This window comes from Felis catus, chromosome C1 (assembly GCF_018350175.1).
Source record: "Felis catus isolate Fca126 chromosome C1, F.catus_Fca126_mat1.0, whole genome shotgun sequence".
Classification (NCBI taxonomy): Eukaryota; Metazoa; Chordata; class Mammalia; order Carnivora; family Felidae; genus Felis; species Felis catus.
Window position 1 is genome coordinate 169,231,493 of NC_058375.1, and position 23,970 is coordinate 169,255,462.

At 39.3% G+C, this 23,970-nt stretch overlaps 1 protein-coding gene across 4 annotated transcripts in view; it reads left to right on the plus strand.

Annotated features, from left to right (window-relative positions):
• Positions 1–23,970, plus strand: part of ITGA4 (integrin subunit alpha 4) — a 95,038-nt gene that overhangs the window by 55,783 nt on the left and 15,285 nt on the right. For all 4 annotated transcript variants that reach the window (XM_045034087.1, XM_003990911.6, XM_045034088.1 and 1 more), the window contains 3 exons: positions 8,687–8,836; positions 11,200–11,276; positions 23,032–23,182. In XM_045034087.1, coding sequence (XP_044890022.1) covers positions 8,687–8,836; positions 11,200–11,276; positions 23,032–23,182 — 378 coding nt within the window. The remainder of the gene's footprint in view (positions 1–8,686; positions 8,837–11,199; positions 11,277–23,031; positions 23,183–23,970) is intronic.

Below are 23,970 nucleotides of genomic sequence, written 5' to 3' on the forward strand. Positions count from 1 at the left end.
AAAGTTACTACAGATGTAAGTAGCACAGCCATCATCTGTATTACAGGCATTTTTTCCTACCCATTCGGGATTACTAATTGAGCTTTAGAAATTACCTGTTCTTCATTTGCTTTCAGGCAGTAATGTTTAAGCCATATTCTAATCTTAAAATGTTTATAGGTACTAAAACCTTGTTCCACTAACGTTATGGACTAGGATTTCTGTAAATAACAATGCCATGGATCTACTCAGGAACTGAATAAATAGAAACCTCAATTATGGGTTAAGGTAATATATCTAGCCCTGATGCAAACACTTGAGTCTATTTAATGTTTAAAAGGAACTTTGTTGAATTTCTGTTTTAAAGGAGAAGAACCTAGAGATTGAAACAAGTGTATGAAAAGTAGAGTCAAACTGTGATATAAAGAAACTAATTCTTCAAATATCTCCTGAGTATAGTAGCAATTCTAATATTAAGAAAAGTAAAAATGGTCTAGTTCCATGTAGATAGACTTTATCTACTGATTGTTAACTGCGTTCTCAAATCCTGAGATATAATGTCTGTTTAATTTTTGTTGTGCTTAAGATACTTGTTTTATAGGTTTGTCATCAACATATCTCATTTCATGCAATTTAATTAAATTGTCTCCTGAATTCTGTTAAAATCCTCCTGGATTACTTTATCAGTAAAATTTTATTTGCCTACCTACTTAGAGAAGGAGAAAAAGAAAGGAGTCTGTTTTTGTCAAGTACACTTTGAAGATCTCATTTCGGTCTAAAGAGGGCTCAGATTAAGGGATTTTTAAGCAATACCATGTTTTATATATTACTGGACTCCCATATTTTTTTATAGACCTGAGATTCCAGAACAATTTTACTATCAAAGTTATCCTTTAATTGAATCCTAAATGATTTCAAAGTTATTTTCCTGTCACTTATTTTACTATTGGTACATATATGTGTGTTAGGAAACAAATTTGATAGTATGTAGTTGTATCCTTTGGGTAAATACCTTTTTTGTATCCTTTGGGTAAATACCTAGTAGTGCAATTGCTGGGTCATAGGATAGTTTTATCTTTAACTTTCCCAGGAACCTCCACACTGTTATCCACAGTGGCTGTTCCAGCTTGCACTCCCACCAACAGTGCAAGAGGGTTCCCCTTTCTCTGCATCCTGACCAACATCTGCTGTTTCCCGGGTTGTTAATTTTAGTCATTTTGACAGGTGTGAAGTGGTATCTCATTGTGGTTTTTGTTTTTCCCTGATGATAAGTAATGTTGAATATCTTTTCATGTGTCTGTCATTTGTATGTCTTCTTTGGAGAAGTCTTCTCATGTCTTCTGGCCATTTCTTAACTGTATTATCTTTGGGGTGTTGAGTTTGATAAGTTCGTCACAGATTTTAGATATTAACCCTTTATCCTATATGTCATTGGCAGCTATCTTCTCCCATCCCATTGGTTGCCTTTTAGTTTTGTTGATTGTCTCCTTTGCCAAGAGCTTTTTATCTTGATGAGGTCCCAATAGTTCATGTTTGCTTTTGTTTCCCTTGCCTCCAGAGACTTGTACGAAGTTGCTGCAGCCAAGGTTACAGGGGCTGCTGCCTGTGTTCTCTTCTAGGGTTTTGATGGTTTCCCATCTCACATTTAGGGTTTTTATCCATTTTGAGTTTATTTTTGTGTATGGTCCAGGTTCATTCTTCATGTTGCTGTCCAGTTTTCCAAACACCATTTGCTAAAGAGACTGTCTTTTTCCCATTAGGTATTCTTTCCTGCTCTGTCAACAATTAGTTGACCATATCGTTTGGGGTCCATTTCTGGGTCCTCTGTTCTGTTCCATTAATCTGTGTCTGTTTTGTGCAAGTACTATACTGTCTTGATGATGACAGCTTTGTAATACAGCTTGAAGTCAAGAATTGTGATGCTTCCAGATTTGATTTTTCTTTTTCAATGTTACTTTGGCTTTTCGGGATCTTTTCTGATTCCATACAAATTTTAAAATCATTTGCTCTAGCTCTGTGAAGCATGCTGGTGCTATTTTGATAGGGATTGCATTGAATATGTAGGTTTCTTTGGGTAGTATAGAAATTTTAACAATATTTGTTCTTCCAATCCATGAGCATGGAGTGTTTTTTCCATTTTTTTGTGTTGTCTTCAATTTTATTCATAAGTGTTCTATAGTTTTCAGCATACACATTTTTTTTAACCTCTTTGGTTAGGTTTATTCCTAGGTGTCTTAATGGTTTTTGGTGCAGTTGTAAATGGGACTGATTCCTTCATAATTCTTTCTGCTGTTTCATTATTGGTGTATAGAAATGTAATGGATTTGTTGATTTTTATATCCTGTGACTTTGCTGAATTTATGTACCCGTTCTAGCAATTTTTTGGTAGAGTCTTTGGGTTTTCCACAAAGAGTATCTTGTCGTCTGCAAATATTGAATGTTTGATTTCTTCCCTGCCTTTTTTCTTTTTGTTGTCTGATTGCTGAGGCTAGGACTTCCAGTACTGTGTTGAACAACAGTGGTGAGGGTGGATGTTACTGTTATGTTCTTGATCTTAGAGGATGATATTAGCTGTGGGTCTTTCATATATGGCCTTTATGATGTTGAGGTATGTTCCTTCTATTACTACTTTTTTGAGGGTTTTTATCAAGAAAGGATACTGTATTTTATCTAATGCTTTTTCTGCATCTATTGAACCATATGGTTCTTCTCCTTTTCTTAATGTGGTATATCACATTGATTTGCAGATTCTGAGGAATAAATCCCACTTGATCATGGTGAATACTTCTTTTAATATACTGAGGATTCAATTTGCTAGTGTCTTAGAATTTTTGCACCATTGTTCATCAGAGATATTGGTCTACAACTTTCCATTTTAGTGGGATATTTGTCTGGTTTTGGAACCAAGGTAATGTTGGCCTCATAGAATGTGTTTGTAAGTTTTCCTTCTATTTCTTTTTGTTGGAACAGTTCCAAAAGAATAGGTATTCTTTTTTGGATGTTTGGTAGAATTCCCCTGGGAAGCCATCTGGCCCTGTACTCTTGCTTATTGAGAGATTTTTTTTATTACTGATTCAATTTCCTTATTTGTAACGGGTATCTTCAAATTTTCTAGTTCTTCCTGTTTCAGCTTTGGTAGTTTAAATGTTTCTAGATATTTATTCATTTGTTCCAGGTTGCCTAATTTATTGGCATATCATTGCTCATAATATTCTCTTATAGTTGTATTTTTGTGGTTTTGGTGGTGGTCTCTCTTCTTTCATTCATGATTTTATCGGTTTGGGTCCTTTCTCTTTTCTTTTTGGTAAGTCTGGCCAGGGTTTTATCAATTTTGTTAATTCTTTCAAAAACCAGTTCCTGGTTTAGTTGATCTGTTTTTTGTTTTTGTTTTTTTCTATATAACTTGTTTTTGCTCTAATCTTTGTTATTTCCCTTCTTTTGCTGGTTTTGAGCTTTATTTGCTGTCCTTTTTCCAGCTTTTTTAGGTGTAAGGTTAGGTTGTATATTTGAGATTTTTCTTCCTTCTTGAGGAAGGCCTGAATTGCTATATACTTCCCTCTTAGGACTGCCTTTACACTTTTGGACTGTTATATTTTCATTTTCATTGGCTTCAGTGTACTTTTTCATTTCTTCTTTAATTTCCTGGTTAACCGATCCACTCATTCTTTAACAGGATGTTCTTTAACCTCCATATATTTGAGGGCTTTAAATTTTTTTCTTGTGGTTGACTTCAAGTTTCAGAGTGTTGTGGTCTGAAAATATGCATGGTACGATCTCGATCTTTTTGTAGTGGTTGAGGCCTGATTTGTGACCCAGTATGTGATCTATTCTGGAAAAAGTTCCTTGTGCACTTGAAAAGAACGTGTATTCTGTTGTGTTAGGATGAAATGCTCTGAATATATCTGTTAAGTCCATCTGGTTCAGTGTGTCATTCAAAGCCATTGTTTCCTTGTTTATCTTCTGCTTAGATGACCTATCTATTGATGTAGGTATGGTGTTAAAGTCCCCTACTATTACTGTATTATTATCAATGAGTTTAAGTTTGTTATTAATCAATTTATATATTTGGCTTCTATCAAGTTGGGGGCATAAATATTTACAATTATTAGCTCTTCTTGTTGGATAGACCCCCTTTATTATGATATAGTATCCTTGATCTCTTACTATCATCTTTGGTTTAAAATCTAGTTTGTCTGGGGGCACCTGGGTGGCTCAGTCAGTTAAGCATCCAACTGTAGCTTAAGTCATGATCTCATGGTTTGTGAGTTCTAGCCCCATGTTGGGCTCTGGGCAGACACTGCTGAGCCTGCTTCGGGTTCTCTGTCTCCCTCTCTCTCTGCCCTTCCCCCACTTACACACACACACTCTCTCTGTCTCAAAAATAAATAAACATTTAAAAAATAGATAAAGTCTTATTTGTCTGATATAAGTATGGCTACTCCAGCTTTCTTTGATGTCCATTGGCATGATAACTGGTTCTCCACCCCTTCCCTTTCATTTTGGACATGTCTTTGGGTCTAAAATGAGTCTCTTGTAAGCAGCATATCAAAAGGTCTTTTTTTTTTTTTTTAACAATCCATTCTGATACCCTGTATCTTTTGACTAGAACATTTAGTCTATTTACATTCAGAGTAATTATCAATAGATATGATAGATATGAATTTAGTGCTGCTGTATTACTTATAAAGTTGCTGTACATTTAGATTGTCTCTGTTGCTTTCTAGTCTTTGTTGCTTTTGGTCTCTCTTTCCTACTTAAAGGGTCCCCTTTAATAATTCTTGAAGAACTGGTTTAGTTTTTGCTTGTCTTGGAAACCTTTTATCTCTCCTTCTATTCTGAATGACTGCCTTGCTGAATAAAGTATTCTTGGATGCATATGTTTCCTGTTTAGCATGATGAATATATTATGCCACTCCTTCCTGGTCTGCCAACTTTCTGTGGACAGGTCTTCTGCTAACTTTATGTGTCTACCCTTGAAGGTTAAGGACCTTTTGTCCCTAACTGCTTTCAGAATTTTCTTTATATTTTTCAGGTTTCACTATGATATGTCATGGTGTTAACCTGTTTTTGTTGATTTTGAGTGGAATCCTCTGTGTCCCTTGGACTTGAATGCCTATTTCCTTCCCCCAGATTAGGGAGGTTATCAGCTATAATGTGTTCAAATAAACCTTCTATCCCTTTTTCCTGCTTTTTTTTTTTTCTGGGACTCCTATGATACATATGTTATTGCATTTTGTAGAATCACTGATTTCCCTAAGTCTGTATTCATGATCTTACAGTTTTCTTTCCCTCTCCTTTTCAGCTTCATTATTTTCCATAATTTTATCTTCTATATCACCTATTCAGTCCCTGCTTCCTCCATCCTTTAATCACATCCAGTTGGTTTTGCATTTCAGTTATAGCATTTGTTATTTCAGCCTGACTAGTTTTTAGGTCTCTTTCTCTGCAGCAAGTGTTTCTCTGGTGTTTTATATGCTTTTTTCAAGCCTAGCTAGTATTCTTATGACTGTTATTCTAAATTCTTACTTAGATATATTACTTACCTTTTTTGAGCACATCCCTGGCTGTGTTTCTTCTTGATCTTTCTTTGGGGGAGAATTCCCTGTCTTGTCATTTTATCTAGTTTTCTGTCTTTTGTGTTAATGAAAGCTTGTTGTATTTTCTGCTCCTAAGTGTAATGCTATATTAAGAAGGGGTTATACTCTGTCTAGAGCATGGTGCTTCAGGAAATGCTTCTGGTGTGAAATGCTTCTGCTGCTTTCTCCCAGATCAGTCCTCTGCAGAGTTCCTCCTTGCTTTCACTAGGGAGTGTTTGGATCTTTAACTAGGTGTGCTTTGATTTGTTTGTTAAAATAAGCCTGATTTAAAAACAACAACAACAAAAAACCTCATCCAGAAAAAGAGAAAAGGAAAAGGAATAAAAAAGAAAACAAACAAAAAACTATAAGCCTGATTCCAAAGAAAAAGAAAATAAAAAAGATGAGAAAAAAAGAAAGAAAAGAAATAAAAAGAAGCCTGATCAAAAAAAAAAAAAAAAAAAAAGGAACAAAAAACTATAAGCCTGATTCCAAAAAAGAAAGAGAGGAAGAAGACAAGAAAGAGAAAAAGAAAAAAAAAAAAAGCACCTGCTCCTATTTCCACCAGAACTGAAACTGATACTTTAGAGTACTCTGTGATCAGTAGACTTGGTTGGAGTGTCTACGTTGGTCCTCTGGGGGAGAGGCCGGCTGTGCTGGCTCACAGAGCTGACCTAGTAAAGATGCTCCTGCAGGGTGGGGGTGGGGTTTGGTATAAGTGACTCCACCCTCCACTGGGGGCACTGTGTTGCTCACTGAAGTCCAACCCTGCTGGTAGGCAGGGGGGAAGATGGTGTTACTCTGCTTTCTAGTCCCCAGGTCTGGGAGCTCTCACCAGCCACTGTTCAGGAAACCCTTACAGACACGCACACAGTCTCCCCTCCTGTGGCCCAGACTTCCATCAGATCCTTGCACTCAACTCGTCTGTGCCTGGGCCATTGACATGCCTGGCGTCACAGCTCTTCTGTGTTTTAGTTCTAGTGCGTGGCTGGGATTCAAAACTCCAAATCTTTTTTTTTTTTTTTAGTATAATTTGTCAAATTGGCTTCCATACAACACCCAGTGCTCATCCCAACAAGTGCCCTCCTCAATGCCCATCACTCACTTTCCCCACTCCTCCACCCCCCATCAACCCTCAGTTTGTTCTCTGTATTTAAGAGTCTCTTATGGTTTGCCTCCCTCCCTCTCTGCTGAGTAACTTTTTTTTCCCCTTCACCTCCCCCATAGTCTTCTGTTAAGTTTCTCAAGATCCACATATGAGTGAAAACATATGGTATCTGTCTTTCTCTGGCTGACTTAGTTCACTTAGCTTAATACCCTCCAGTTCCTCGTTGCTGCAAATGGCCAGATTTCATTCTTTGTCATTGCCAAGTAGTATTCCATTGTATATATAAATCACATCTTCTTTATCCATTCATCAGTTGATGGACATTTAGGCTCTTTCCATAATTTGGCTATTGTAAAACTCTAAATCTTAAAGGATTACACTCCTCTTCTCTGGAGTAGAGCCTTGCAGTGCTGTGCCTGGTGACTTTCTGTCCCAGAAAAGCAGCTGCAGGGCTGTGCAGGTGCCTGGAGTTTATGGTGAAGCACAGAGAAAAGCTGCAACCAGTTATCTACCTTGTGCACATGCTTCTATCCCCTGCTGTTGAATGGCTACTCAAAGGTGCCACCCAGGTCTTTTGTCCTTAGGAAGTATATCCTTCCAAATGCACTCCAGGAAGCAGAATGTTGTCTCCCAGAGTGACCCAGGGGATCCCCATACCACTCTGTCCACTCTCAGGGGCCTCTACCCTCCTTCTCCCCAGGAGCACCAACACCCTCCTAGATCAACTCCGGTGAACGGCACGAACTTCCAGAACCTCAGAATTTGAGCTCTAATGATGGCAAAAACTTGTGATAGTCCATTCCTCCCAATTCCCCAGTCATTGGTTTTAGGGGAATGCTTTTTTTTTTGCCTAAACCCAATGGGATACTCACACTCTCTTGCTCCTGTGCGCGCGCACGCGCGCTCGCTCTCTCTCTCTCTCTCTCTCTCTCTCTCTCTCTCTCTCTCTCTCTCCAATGCAGAAAGGGTTCCCTACCCAACATGGCACTATAGCTTTTCTTTCCCCCACCTCACGTCTCTGCACCTCATACCTCAAATTATGAAGATTGTTCTCTTAATCCCTAGATCGATTTCCTAGGTGTTTCCTAGGTGTTCAAAATGATTTGATATTGCTCTAGCTGTGTTCAAGGGACAAGACTAGCCCAGGGTCCCTCTACTACACTGCCATCCTGACTACTCCCTCTGTAGTATATTCTTTTTTAATGAGGAGGCTAGTGAATAATCATATAAAAAATAATTTAAAAACTTTTTAATGTTTATTTATCTTAGATAGAGCATGAGTGGAAGAAGGGAAGAGAGAGAGGGTGACACAGAATCTGAAGCAGGCTCTAGGCTCTGTGCTGACAGCTCAACACGGGACTCAAACTCACAAACTGTGAGATCGTGATCTGAGCTGAAGTTGGATGCCTAACTGAAAATACAGGAAATAACTTTCCTACATACCATTTATAATCTATTTAGAAATATAATTGGAAAAGCTCCACAAATAATAGCAAAGAAAATGATATATTTAATAATAAATGTAAAATCAAATGAATCACATTGAATTAAAACGTTACTGAGAGATATAAAAAGAAAACTTGAATAAATTGAGAGAGATCTCTTATTTCTACAGGTCTGCTACACAGAAATGTTAAATAGACTAAAATGTTGATTAGTTCTTTGAAATGATTTACAAAGAATTTGTAATGGAAAAAGCTTATGATATAATGTCAGGTGAAGACAGGTATGCCAAGAAAATATCACAAAAGTATGTCCAAATGTAAAACTATGTAACTATTACAGGATGGATAGGTTTTTTTCTATTTTTACACTTTTTGTGTCTTTTCCAATAAACATAAATGCTTATGGAATGTGGAAAAAAACCCACATTCAATGTATTTTAACAATTTAGATGAAAGGGTAAATAGTTTGTTTACCTTTCCTACGTTTGGCCTTAATGCAAGAAAAGAGGAGCTTTATGTCTGTTTTTTGATTCACATGCTTATTCTGATTTCTAACTGATGGTTTTCTATTCCCTTAGAAAGATGTGCGGGACATCCTCACCCCAATTCAGATTGAAGCTGCTTACCACCTTGGGCATCACGTCATCAGTAAACGAAGTACAGAGGAATTCCCCCCACTTCAACCAATTCTTCAGCAAAAGAAAGAAAAAGACAGAATTGAAAAAACGGTAAGAATATTTTCCTTTGGGGGCGCCTGGGTGGCGCAGTCGGTTAAGCGTCCGACTTCAGCCAGGTCACGATCTCGCGGTCTGGGAGTTCGAGCCCCGCGTCAGGCTCTGGGCTGATGGCTCAGAGCCTGGAGCCTGTTTCTGATTCTGTGTCTCCCTCTCTCTCTGCCCCTCCCCCGTTCATGCTCTGTCTCTCTCTGTCCCAAAAATAAATGTTGAAAAAAAAAAAATTAAAAAAAAAAAAAAAAAAAAAAAGAATATTTTCCTTTGTTCCAAACATTATGTGCATATAACTCAGTTTTTGAAATATTGCATAATTCTGGGGAAATGAATTCTCTTTCTGAATTCTTTAAAATTTTTTACATCAATTTTCTTAATATACGGAGAGATTTATGCTGTGCCTTATTTTCCACTTTTCTTTACTTTTTATATTCCCTTTAGGATATTGAGCTCTGAGTGTGTTTCCATATGCATTTAGTTCAAGAAACGGTTTCCCATATACATGAGATGTTAATTTTCCTTCCTTGATACTTTCATATTCAACTATAGGCTTTTTAGCCACATCCCAGGACCCATTGCATTTTGAGATGGATCCTGCATTCTAACCAGTGGGCTGCTTTTTCTAGTGTATCCCCTAATAGCTCCGTTTCACTGGCAGATTGTTTACTCCCAGGAGTCCAGTTGTTCGGACCTTTACTGTCCAACAGTGTCATCAACAGGATGTTTGGAGGCATGTTTTAAAGCATTTGCTAATGGCACACAGTGTAAAAGGCAGAAGTGACATTTATTATTTTTTTAAATATGAAATTTATTGCCAAATTGGTTTCCATACAACACCCAGTGTGCTCCTCCCAACAGGTGCCCTCCTCAATGCCCATCACCAACTTTCCCCGCCCTCCCACCCCCATTCAACCCTCAGTTCTCAGTTTTTAAGAGTCTCTTATGTTTTGACATTTAAAGGGCAAGTTCATATCCTGTTTAGAGTAATTGCCCTTAAGTCACCTGAAGATATTCGAGATTACAATCATTGCTCTCTAGAATACTAGATCAAATGAGCATAACTTAAGAGCAAGTTTTCTTGATACTCTTATGAATATAATTGTGGAAATCAGTGTTTTCACTCTTCTTTTGAACTTCAATTGCCAATATCAACTATTTTTAAATATGTTTAATAATGAAAAATTCAATATTGTAAGTACCCAAGCCAAAACCTTAGCAATTTATAGTTACGTTAGAATAATCTGCATTTTGGGGGGCACCTGGGTGGCTCAGTTGGTTAAGCATCCAACTTCGGCTCAGGTCATAATCTTGCGGTCCGTGGATTCGAGCTCCGCATCCTGCTCTGTGCTGACAGCTCAGAGCTTTAGATTCTGTGTCCCCGCCTCTCTCTGCCCCTGCCCCACTCATGCTCTGTCTCGCTCTCTCAAAAGTAAATAAATGTTAAAGAGAAATTAGAATAACCTGCATTTTGATTTTTAGAACACCCTGCTTTACAAGTAAAAGCGGTAGGAAAAATATCACATTTACCTCATCATTTAGAGAAAGATTTACACTTCCCTTCTGCTTCCCCAGGCTGAGGTAGTCTGTGGTCTGACACCCTATCTGACAACATGCTAGTCATTTCCCATTTAATGAACCTAGCTCCTTCTCTGACTTGGTAGATTTCTCTCAGCATCTTTCCCTTTTTACCTGTTCCTCTTAGCTTCCTTTTTATCTCTCTCCACTTTTTCCTCTATCTTAGACCTCAGGTCTTCCCACGTACCTCTTAGTATCTCTGGGTCCTATTAAAATGTTCCGAGTTAAATAAGTTCTGGAACCCTTAGGATAGACTATCATTTAATTTAGCTCCAGGTGTCCTCCAGTAAAATTTCTAACTTTCTACATTTTGCTGTTTTCACTAAATGGAGGCTCACTTCCCATCACCTGTGAAAAGTGCATGCCATGCTTCTTAGTCATAAGTGGGATCACACGGTAGCACCAGAAAATTGAGAGGAATTCAGCGAAGGACCCCCTGGCAGCACAGGCTTTAAATACCTACCTAGGGTACTACCTCAGTCTGCTTAAACTCATTTTTTATAGCAATTGTAGAAGAAACACTAATCTTTCCATTGAACACATCTAGGCTTTATGTTAACCTGTTGGAAGAACTTGGTACCTTTTAGTCCTGCAGTTACTTGTCATTGGAACTGTGACTAATTCTCAAATCAAACTCCAAAAGGGACAAAATGAGGTGTTCATCATTTTTATTTCACTTTTCTCGTGTACTACAGATGGCAATTTCTTTCTAAAAAAAAAAAAAAAAGCATAGAAGCATACCTCCTTATTAAACTAACATAAAAAATACTGTTCTGTTTTACTTCCAGATAAATTTTGCAAGATTTTGTGCCCACCAAAATTGCTCTGCTGACTTACAGGTTTCTGGGAGAATTGGATTTTTTAAGTAAGTGTAGTTTCCTGTTCCTCACTGAGATGGGTAATGGGTGTGTGCTGGTCTGTTCTGAAGAGACTAATCCTTGGGGATTAGAGGCATTCAATGAATTGAACAACATTCTGCTGAGAGAGATGAAGGGGTCTGTATATCCCTCCCTGAACATATATACTCAGAGTTAACCACTTTTTGAAAGAATGAGAATATGTGAGCACCAAGGTTTTAATCTTTTACTGACCACTCAGGAGATATTTCAGGATTTAATTGTGCCTTGGGTTATCATTATTGTAGTTATGTTTTAGACATTGTAAGTGCCTGTTAATAGAGTTTAGGTGGCAAAACGGGCTAACATCCACTAACATAAGGATTAGTTTTTTTTTTTTTTTTTTTATCATCCACAAACTGGTTACATAAGTCAGACTGATGTACAAAACAAAAGAAATACCTAAATGTATATATGACACATTTGAAAGGGAATAAGCCACTTTGCTTCTCTAAATTCATGGATGGGGGGACAGTAAAAAGAAAATACATGTATCATGCCAAGAATAATGCTTCCACAAGACATAGTGAAAATTAGATAAAGGTTGCTTGCTTTTACTATTTTATCATGGGAAATAAGCCACTGCAACTTTGTATCCCGTCTAAATACCTTATTTGGAAATTGCTCTGTGTACTAGAGGGAAGATAGGAGAAATGAGGACCAGAGAGAGAGAATCTAAACTTCGGTTGAAGGCTCACTGTGTACAGGAAGTGAAAGAGGAATCAGTGGCAGGACAGGAAAACGGTAAAGGATTTTGTGGAGGTAGGGATAGAAAGGAAACAAGTTTAATTGGGGCATGTTGAATCTGGTGCGATTTCCATATATGCAGCTTTCCTCTTGAAAATCTAGTTCAGGATTGTATTTGGAAGTCTTCTCCCATTAGCAGTTTGTGAGCATGCAGGGCTCGGGGGTGGGGAGATGCGTGGAGATGGGAATTTCAGAGAAAAGAACCAAGGATCAAGTTGGGGAGGAGTCGATTTTATTTAAAGATCTTAACAAGAATAGCAAGTCCCTGGGGGGAGACTGAAGAGGTATCTTTGGAGAACTAAGAAGAGAACCAAACCCATCGTGAAATAGCCAATGGAGAATATAGAAAGAGGGATTTAATACCGTAAAATTTTGTAGAGAGATCAGATACCACAATGCCTGAGGAAAGGTCATGGGAATTGGCATTTAGAACGGGACTGGCGGGTGAGAAAAGGCTGTCCCTGGCAAATTGTGAGATGGGAATTTCATTGCAGTAGTAGGCAGTCAGGTCTTAAGGGAAAAATAATATACCGGGGACGAGTAGTTTCAGCTGAAGAATTTTTATGTAGTGATGAAATCTGTTATTTATTTAATCATGGAAAAACATGAACACGTGTGAGGGTCAAAGGCAGAGGAAAGACTAAATCCAAGAGAGAAATGTTCTTAAAACCAGGGGGCGCTCTTCAGACTCGACCTGAACTCTCCTCTGAAACATCTGACAGCCGCTCACTTCACCTTTTGCACATCTTTTGCTTTAAGTTCCATGTTGCCATAGAACTCGCCTTCTGCTCCTACTTCTCTAGCTTTTTCTCAGTTGTTTTTGGAGGATCCATGCTTTTGGCTCTCCTGGGTTCCTGGACCATTCTCTCTCACCCCTTTCTCACACTCCCATATTTTCCCTGGGTAATCTTGCCCACAGCTGTGACCTCCCCTGGCCTGTCTACACTGCTGTTGCTCAGTATCTCAGAGTTCCACACCTACACTGGCAACTGTCCACTAAGACAGGTCCTGTTGGGGACCCAGTCACTGTCTACCAATGACACACCGATAGTTACCAAGGCCAACAACCTGGAGCTCAGCCTGCATTCTTCTCTTTTATCCCTGAAACACAATAAATTACTTAGTTCTGTGATACTACCACCTAAAGGTGTATTTGTTAATCTGTCCTACTTTTCTATCTCTACCACTATTGTTCCAAACCAGGCGCTCAATATCCTCCCTGGATCACCAGGCTTTCCCACTTTCTGGCCTTTGGGCCTCTGGTCTTGTATTCTAGTTCCTCTACCTGGGGTGATTCCAGAGTGTGAGCTTTCTGACATAAACTCCCTAGTGTTAGCAATGCTGCAGGACTTTTTTCCATTAATGGCAGGATACTTCAGAGTTGCTTGGCCCTGTGTGCTTCCCTGAGCCTCTGTATCTTTTTGTTTCTCCCACTTACCTACCTGATTAATTCTTATTTACCTTATAAATCTCAGCTCTTTTCTAGGTAAAGCCCCCTTTGTCTCCAGCTACCCGAACCCAAGTCCTCCTGTGACCCTGGTCCCACTGCACTTAGGCTCACCACCATTACTGTCTGTCTCCACGCTATCCTGTGAGCTGCATCAAGGCAGGTTTCTGGCTTTTCATCCCAGTGCTCCCAGTGTCTAACACAGTGCCTGGAATGCTACAGGTGACTAATGGATGTTTGCTGAGAACAGAGCAAGGGCCTAAGGAAACAGTATGTAATGCGGTCAGACTCAGATGCAGGAGTTCCCCTTAGAGAGAAGTTAAGATTCTCCTTACCCTGAGCTAAGAAATTGTGAAAAGGTGCTTGACAATAGACTGAGAAAGCTCTGTGCGGAAGGAAGGGAAATGCAGAGAATTCATGGATGGCCAGGATATAAAGGGAGTTTATGTATGGAAAGCAAAGGCTTTGAGAAAAGACTTGAGAACTTGAAGGGAATGGGAAAAGATTCAAACGAGCTGTTAGGATAAATGGGATAGGAATGAGTAAAAAGGTTGACAAACAGTGTTGAGTACCCTGCTGGGGTGGGATCACATATGGCAGAGAATAAATTAATTCTTTTCACTTAGTCACTGCCAGTATAGCCTTGAGCATCCACAGTTGAGGGCCAAGAAGCCCTAACCTATTTGATTTATAATTGGACTTTATACTTAAATTATCCAGATTAGCTGTTCAAAGAGCCCAAAAACAATGACTACTAACTACTTTGTACCCCAGCATGTAATGTGGTGCCTTTGTTGAGTTATTAGATGAATAATTTACAACCTTCCCATTCATGTATTTATTTTTTTTGTCAAACGCTTAGTTTTCTTAGTGTTTTTGCTGCCACCGGCCTTTGATAAGAAGAGCTGTGGGGGGGAAAGCTTATCTAAGCTATAAATAAGTCATGTTTTCATTTTCATAAATCAGACACTCCCATTGTCCCTTTTGTCACCTTTCTCTGCAACCACTCTGGCCGATGAAAAAATGGGGCGTTGAAGTTTATGTGAAAATATCACCATGGATGCTTCTTTCCTGAAGAATGAAAGTACATCTTACTGAATTAAGATATTCTCTCACAATAAATTATATTACCTACTTTACATTTTTAATTTGATCATTTTTCTTGAAATCTATCAAGTTTATTGTGATTTTAAACAGCAGCCAGGGAAGGATAAGGCAGTGTTTCTGAAGGTGTGGCCTTTGAGTCACCTTTATGAGAATCACCTGTAATGCTTATGAGAAATGGAGTTTTCCAGGCCACACACCATCCAAATAGGAATCTATGAGTGCCAGGCCAGACATGCTCAGTAGTCATAGGGCTACGAGTGTTTCTTGTCAAACTAAAATGTGGGCAGCGATGTTGTAGTTGAGTTTCAGGTTCGGAGTCAAACTAACCTGGTTCAAGTGGATCTACCATTTACTAGCTGAATGACCTTTTTAGAGAAGCCTTATCAGTTCTCTAAACCTCTTTCCTCATTGATAAGAAAGTAAAATCATACCTACTCTACAAGGTTGTTTTAAGATAAAATGCAGTGATACAAACCGAGGGCATAGCACAAAGCCTGGAATACATAAAGGTTCCTAACAGTTATTGTTGATAACATTGCTGTTGGCATACGTACAACCTTTGATTAAAAAATAATAGTAATAAAGTTAGGGCATCTGGTTGGCTCAGTCGGTTAAGCTTTGGACTCTTGATTTCAGCTCAGGTCATAATCTCACAGTTTGTGAGATCCAGCCCTGCCTCAGGCTCCATACTCACAACAAGGAGCCTGCTTGGGATTCTCTCCTCCCTCTGACCTTCTCTGGGTCACCTGCACATGCTTTTTCTCTCTCTCTCTCTCTCTCTCTCTCTCTCTCTCTCTCTCTCTCTCTCGATAAAAAAACAAAAATTTTTTAATTAAAAAAAAAGTTTTAGTTTGGTGATAAAATGAAATAGTGCCAAAGAATCCTAAACATTCTCCACATATGTACTGGTTATTTGCCCAAAGTTTAATGTCTCTTTATGTCCCAAGAAAGCCGCTGATTGACTAGGTCAGAAGTTGTTAGTTTCACGAGGTTTGAGGTGGCAAGGATGCCAGTGTAAGGTGTAAGTCCCACATCTTTTGTACCAACTAGGAAAGTTACAGGCTGTTTCTGTTAGGTAAATGATAACTTGAGAAATTTTCAAATGAAAACTCTTAATTAACTTTTAGGCCCACAATGAAGGGTTCTGAAAATTGCTTTGCATTATAACAAATTCTATGCTATCAGACAGAAGTATGCCTCTCTCACCTAGAAGTCCCCTCTCCCTCGTTGGTAATAGTAAGCACACATGACCACTCGTTCTATACGTTCCCCTGAATATAACCCCACTGATACTAACGGTGTTCATGTGCCTCAGAGCTAGAAACCTGCTTTAGCTAAATGCATTTATTTCCTCAGTAAAGAACATGAGTTGTGAGGACTGTGGTAGCAGACTGCCTAGAGCAAACTATATAGCACACAGGCACACTCTGTCTCATGTCTTCATTAAGTGGAGGCTTCCCCCGAATGTCTAAATTCTCAGGACAATAAACTCCAATCAAATGGGCTTGCACTGCAAAATGATCAACAAGGATGGTTTTATCAAGATCACAAATCTAATAGCAGGTATTAGCCATCACATAGGCTGTTTCAAATCCAGCCTTTCATATAGATTACTGATACAAATGACACTGCTTCCCTTGTCTACCTCAGTCAAGTGTCCCAGGCAAGTGGTGTAGCTTTTCCTGAGCAAGTGCATTCATATCAGTTAGGAATGCTTTTCACTGCAAGTAAGGATACTTGATGAATAGTGCCTTAAACAAGGAAGGCACTTAATTGTTTTGCATAAGAAGCAGAAGGTGGTGGGGCGCCTGGTGGCTCGGTCGGTTAAGCATCCGACTTCAGCTCAGGTCATGATCTCGCGGTCCGTGAGTTTGAGCCCCGCGTCGGGCTCTGTGCTGCCAGCTCAGAGCCTGGAGCCTGCTTCAGATTCTGTCTCCCCCTCTTTCTGCCCCTCCCCTGCTCATGCTTTGTCTCTCTCCCCAAAATAAATAAATATTAAAAATAAATAAAGCAGAAAGTGGCTGCAGATTAAATGGGCAGCTAGCAAAATTGGGACATGCATGGTTATCTTTCTAGTTCTCTCGGCTTTTCCCTCATGGTCACCCCATGGCTGTAGCAGCACCTAGATTCCCAACAAGAAAAAAGGGGCAAGAGCAAAATTCTGGGTCCACTTGAGGCTGCCTTTCTAGGAAGGTAAGCATCTTTACAGATTTCTTCTTCTGATTGAGACCTTGTCACATGCTCATCCCTGAATCTGTCCTGGTGGAAGAATGGAATCATCATGACCATCCTAGATCAATCATAATTCATTCCCTGAAGCTAAACTAGGGGCTTCTCTTCTGCAATTTCAATGGAATACAGCCTTCTGCCTGAATAATCTGGGGTTCTTCTAGCAGCTAAGAAGGAAAATTACTGTTGGGTGGACATTGGGCAATGCACAGCATCTGCCACTATGCTGTTTGTCCCCAAAAGAGCAAGTCTAACAAAATTGTCTGTTTTTAAAAAGGAGATGGTAGGAATATATGCTTCACTGATCTCAGAGTTTTAGAAAGATGAATTACATGCTTTATACCTGAAAACATGCTAATTACTAACTGTATCTTCCAATCTGTGTTCTTCTGCTGTACCTCTTGGGACATCAATGAGTTTGCCCCTATTCAAATGCAATCTTCTTAAATGTCAGTTAACTGATATATTGTGGTTGATGAGAATTTTCCAGTATTTTCTTTTTTCCTGAAGTCAGTAGTAAAGAAAAAAAGAGGATGATTTGTCACATGGACCTATAGGCCACTTGCTGCAGGCTAGGTTTTTGTCAAAAATAAATGAGTCCTGTACCTTGACACAAGTACATTATCAGTTTACAATTAGATTTTGTTCTAACATCTTGATTAAAAACACGTTAGCTATGAAGCATTAATTCATTCTATCAAGGCAAACTGCATTCCTTATACTAAGACTTGAGGAGGATTTCTCATAAAATAAAATAATACTCAGGGAAAACAGAGCCTCGTGCTGAAATACATCATTTTTCTATCTTTCCTCTTTCACTTATTAAGTTATGATTCTGTATGTACACAGTACCTTGATTTGTTTAAATTATGTGGGTTCTCGGCTGCTTTGTAAATTTCAAGTGTGCATTATGCACGTTTTAATGAAGAATGAGCTACGATTCCCGGGGAAAGCTCTGGTTCAGCCTTGTCGCACTTCCAGATGTGCACCTGGTCCTTTATTATGTCTCACATAAAAAGCTGGTGGGTATCTTTCTGACGGCACCTTGTTAATGAATCAAGATACAGTAAGATGTATATTAAAAAAAAAGAGAGTAGAGTTGTAATTATGGTAATGTGGCAAAATAGCTTAAAAATGGAAAATAAACCAGGAGTATAGCCGCTGAAATGTGAACATTGTGTTTCTCTTTAATTTGCTGTTGTCTTGGAACCTAGCTGCTTATGCAGTACTTTCACCTTCTGTTGCTTGTCTAAGTGCCAACTTCTTTCCCAAAGGTGTTCAGTGACTAATGCTTTGGGTACAAGCCAGAATATTTTATAAATGTCTATTTCTAGGCAGCTCTTCTACAAGTCTTAATTAAACTTTAATGTCAAGCTGAAGTTTACTTTTAGAACCTCCTAGGCTCCTGTAGTTGTGACGGGACTGTAGAGCAGTGGGGGGTAATGTAGGGCAGCGGTGCTCTCCCACCTTCCCTCTCTGCCCTCTAACAGCTCCACCAAGCAGACGTGTACTTACGTAACGTAAAGGTTTATGCCATAAGAGTGATCAGTCACAGGCATTCCCTAAGATGGTGGGAAAAATGGAGCCTGCTGCCACAGAGTGGCATTCTCCCACCTGAAATGGTAGCCATGGTTTAGAGTGACTGTTTTGTTCAGTTGATACACATCCTTGCAGAAAAGCTCCGACTTCTCAAACCCAGGGGTTAGAAACTAGAGATGCTACGTACGAACATGTTCCTCATTCCCTTCTCCTCAATGTCTCCCGAACCAACCAAGGAATTATGAGGTCTGGGGCATTGTTTTCTCTGATGCTGCATCTGATGCCATCCGAAATAACAAAGCCTTTGTTATTGCCAGAATAATACAGATTTTAAATATAGTCCTATTATGTTGTATGCTTATTTTGAAACTAATGGTATTTCTCAGTCAGATTGGTCTGTGGTATAGCCAGCAAACTTTTTCCATGAAGGGACAGATAGTAAATACTTTAGGCCCTGTGGGACAAAGGTCTGTCTCAGCTACTCAACTCTGCCATCATAGTGCAGAAGTGGCCACAGATGAATGAGCATGGCTGTATTTCAGTAAACCTTTATTACAGAACCAGACAGGGGCCCAAATTTGGCCTGTAGGCATTTTTTGAAACCGTACTCTATGGGATGTTGGCTTTTTACATGACAGTTCTGTGGTATGTTTTTTATTTATTGATACACTATAATTCCCTATATTTTATTAAATATAGTTTGTTGGTATAATTTAAGATGGTTGCCAAACTTAACCAGATTTAGAGATTTTCAAGAGTTAATCCTGGATTAACAAACTATAGCGGTCTGCTCAGAGACAGACTAACCCAAAAGAATTATATTTATATGTTCACCAAAAGACTGTAACAGCTCCAGACTAGGATTGCCCAAATTCCCAATGATAATTGAATGGATAAATAAAATGTGGTATATTTACAAACTGCAATGTATACACCAGTGAGCATAAACAATTTAGAACTCCATGCATCAATAGAAATTGTTACAAGCAAAATTTTAAGTACAGAAAGCCTGATATTTAAAAATTCTCTGTGATTCCACTTACATGAAATAAAAAACTGGGCAAAGCCAGTCGATACTAATAAAAGGAAGATGATGGGTGGGGACAATAACTGGAAAGGAGGGGGGCAGAATATCCTATTCTGCCGTTAATATGTCTTCTTGATGTGGGTGCTCCTTTCTTCAATGCATTCAGTTTATAAAAATTACTGAGCTGTGCTCTTAGGATATGCATATTTTTCTCTTTGTACTATCGTGATAAGTAAGTGTAAAATGAAGAAAAAATCAGGATGAGAGGGGAAGAATTTTTAGGTATCAGTGAACTGTCTAACTTCTTAGAGCTATACCATTTGAGGTTAATGAGTAGGGAGAAGTGTCTAAAATTTGCCCATTCTGAGGTTCATAAAAATAATTCTCAAAAATCATACTCTTTCCAGTATTGATCTTGCCATTAATGTATTGGTCAATTCAACAATTGTATTGCCACTACAATGTCAGTTGTGTGATGGGGTACAGATCATGTGAATGTAGTAGATGTTTACTTAATGAAACACTTAGAATTCACAGAACACAGAACCATGACTGTAACTTGGTAGAATTTATCATGACGAGTTAATGAACTTTTTACAAACATGTATCCAGCATTTTCTCCACTCTTTTCTTTAGTGTTACCCAGCCCTTTTAAAATTTTTTTTTTCAACGTTTATTTATTTTTCGGACAGAGAGAGACAGAGCATGAATGGGGGAGGGGCAGAGAGAGAGGGAGACACAGAATCGGAAACAGGCTCCAGGCTCTGAGCCATCAGCCCAGAGCCCGAGGCGGGGCTCGAACTCACGGACCGCGAGATCGTGACCTGGCTGAAGTCGGACGCTTAACCGACTGCGCCACCCAGGCTCCCCTACCCAGCCCTTTTTAAATGTTTGATACAGTTGCATACCACGTATATTTTTTGAACACTAGTTATGTTTGCAGGCTCTGAGAAAGCAGTGGTAATCATGATTTAGCATCTTCTGTCTAGGAGAACTTATTCTAGTGATGACAAAAGCCAAACCATGCGAAAATACTTCCTTATAGGGGTGCCCAGTGTGCTTTGGGAGAGGGAGAAGCTGCTTCTGTTAGGGAGAATGCAGTGCTGAGTGATAGGGGTTAGCACTGAGTATCCACGGGAAAAACTTCTGAGAACTAGTAACACTGACACTTCACTGAGTCTTGAACGTGAACAAATCACCCAGAGACGTGAAGAGGGAAGGTGTTAAAGGCAGAGAGAGAGCTTCACAGAAGGTACAGAACGCAGGTGTTTGGATACCTGTTTGCAGTTAAGTATGGCTCAAGCAAAGGAATGAGTTGTGCAGAGTAGTGAGGCCTCATGTGCTGTGCTAGTAAGTTAGCACTCTGTCTTGAAGGCGCTGAAGGACATTAAGTGGGCCTATGACATTATCAAGTTTGCTTTCTTTTTTTTTTCAGTATATAAAGTTTATTGTCAAATTGGTTTCCATACAACACCCAGTGCTCATCCCAAAAGGTGCCCTCCTCAATACCCATCACCCACCCTCCCCTCCCTCCCACCCCCCATCAACCCTCAGTTTGTTCTGTTAAGAGTCTCTTATACTTTTGCTCTCTCCCACTCTAACCTTTTTTTTTCCTTCCCTTCCCCCATGGGTTTCTGTTAAGTTTCTCAGTTTGCTTTCTGTAAAGTGACCCTCCCTGGCAACGTGAAAACTGGATTGGAGAAGGAGGACTTGAGAAATCAGTTAAGGGTATAATCCACATTAAGTCATGTTCAATCATGAAGTTTTCATACCTTTATATTAAAAAAAAAAAGTACTCCTAAAATTAAATAATCAGAATGGCAGAAAAAAAAAGAAGCAACATGCCTTTGCCCTCAGGCAAAAGTGGTTCCTGCCTTGGTTTCCCAGAGCTGCTTATTCACAACTCCTTTCCATGTATTTACAATATTTAAATTTTGTTTATACATCTGTCCTTTACTGTATATGATCTATAAGGGTGGGAATTTATTTTTGTATCTGGAATAATGAATATCATGATTACATAGGAGCTTTCAATTACAGTTGATCAGTCATTCATGTGTCTTCACAGCATAAATTTTGAAACCTGTTCTTAAACTCTGTTCCCAGACACGCTTTGTTTGAAATCAATTCAGCAATAACTATTAAATGCAGACTATATGTTTAGTTTATCCAAACACTAATCTTCTATACAGATGTTGATTAGAATGATACAATGTAAACATGGGGAAACTTTCTCTGGTACTAGGTGAATATTTACCTTTCTAATTGTTACGATTACCCTCACCTGATGCTTTGCCTTGGGTCACATCCTTCACTGGTTAAAAATTACTCAATATCTAAGAATGTCTGTCTTTATGGAGAGATTATAGAATCATTGTGTACAAGTTTTCTTTGACTCTTCTAATTCTCTAATTGGTAGAGAGACTGGGCTGTGCAGACATTTATCTTGAGACTTTAGAACATTCCTGCTGTGGGGCGCCTGAGTGGCGCAGTCGGTTAAGCGTCCGACTTCAGCCAGGTCACGATCTCGCAGTCCGTGAGTTCGAGCCCCGCGTCGGGCTCTGGGCTGATGGCTCAGAGCCTGGAGCCTATTTCCGATTCTGTGTCTCCCTCTCTCTCTGCCCCTCCCCTGTTCATGCTCTGTCTCTCTCTGTCCCAAAAATAAATAAACAGTGAAAAAAAAATTAAAAAAAAAAAAAAGAACATTCCTGCTGTGATACTTTGAATCAGTTCCTTAAGCCTCAGGTTTTTTATATATCAAGGTATTTTTCTGTGGATTTTGTGGACTGTGCGTGAGCCAAACCTCAGGTTTTTTATATATCAAGGTATTTTTCTGTGGATTTCGTGGGCTGTGCATGAGCCAAACCTTCAGTAATAGTAATTATTACTATTACAGTCGGTGACTGAGGCTTAAAAATGCTAAATGACCTCCTACCACCCCAAAGAACTAGGCCAGAGCCAGAACTTGAACTCACTCACTCCTATGTCTAGATTCACAGCAACCTTCTCTTTCCAGTTCACGGGACGATGAAGCATGGCTGCAGTTCTGTGTTTAACTTGGTCTGGTTATTGGTAGAGGTGGCCAGCCTGCCTTAAGACACTGAAGGTAGCGCGACAGACTGTAGTGGCACCCACTTGCTGGGCCTGGCGGTCCTTTTCATGCGCTGTGCTCATTCCACCGAAGCATCCTCTGTTTTGGTGGAGGTAGTCTCTCTCTTCTCCTTTTCTCCCACTACTCCCCATTTCCCCCTTCGGTCTGGGCAACAGCTAGTTCAGTGTCTTTCCAAGGGTAAAGAAAGAAAAGAAATAAACATCTTCACTTTTGGAAAAAAAAAATACTGTGAAATATGAGAAAAATCTGTTAAAGTATAGAAGAAGTGAAACAGAAAATGTAAAGCAGATTTGCTTAATTATAACTAATTAAAAATAACAAACTTCCTGGGTAATAGTTGGCTGAATTTATCTGAAACATGAGAAATTGAGTTCTTTCGAGCATGAATTTGCATCTACTTGCGTGAGATCATCTCCCCATGGTGTTTTTCTAAATTAGTATTGTATGTTCAGGATAAACGAGGAGATGGGATTTTTATTTCCCAAACAAGAGCTAAATATTAACATCAATTTTCAGGCCACATGAAAATAAGACCTATCTTGCTGTTGGAAGTATGAAGACCTTGATGTTGAACGTGTCCTTGTTTAATGCTGGAGATGATGCGTACGAAACGACTCTGCACATCAGACTCCCCTCCGGTCTTTACTTCGTTAAGATTTTAGATCTGGTAAGTTTCAAAAACCACAGTCACATTCATTTTTTAAAATGTAAATGGTATACTCTATTTCATCAATGTTAGGCCTAAATATTTGGGGTAGATGCAGACTTATCACTCAAGCTTCCATTGATTTTTGAGACTTCGTTCATGCTCCTGATCAAAATGACAAGTTCCTTGGGATCTGAGATCAAAAGAGCTTCCTGCTTCCAAATGCTACTGTGTGAGAGACACAACTGTCCAATTGTCCAAGCAAGCTGTTCTGGTGCCATTGCTTTTCTCACAGATGACATGCTCATTTGGTGCTACGATCCTGCTCTTCTTGGCTGGGGTCCCTGCACAGGCAATATTGGTCCTCTCAGCTGGGCTCCCATAGTTACTGCTCTCGATTTTAAGTTCACATGCCCAGTATTGTTCCCAAAGAACTTCCAACAAATACCGTACAACCAGCAGTCTTCCACAAATTCTGACATCTTGGTGCCAACCAGATCACAGGCAATTTCTCTTTTCCTACAAGAGTTTGAAGCACCTAGAGACCTGTTCTTACCACCATGCCTCAATCGTCAACACTTAAATCCATCATCCAGGCATTAATAAGGTTGATTTCAAAGGGAAAAGCCTGTCACTTTCTCTTTTGATGCCTATCTTATCCCTTAGCAAATGTATTCCTCTCTTATCCAGAGGCCATCTCTTCAAACCAAGGACATGTAGAGAGGTCTTTGACTCCTCAGAAATAAGTTACCCTTTTCTCTAGAGCATCGGCAGCCTATTTGCAATAGTATGAGAGAAAAGTCAAATAT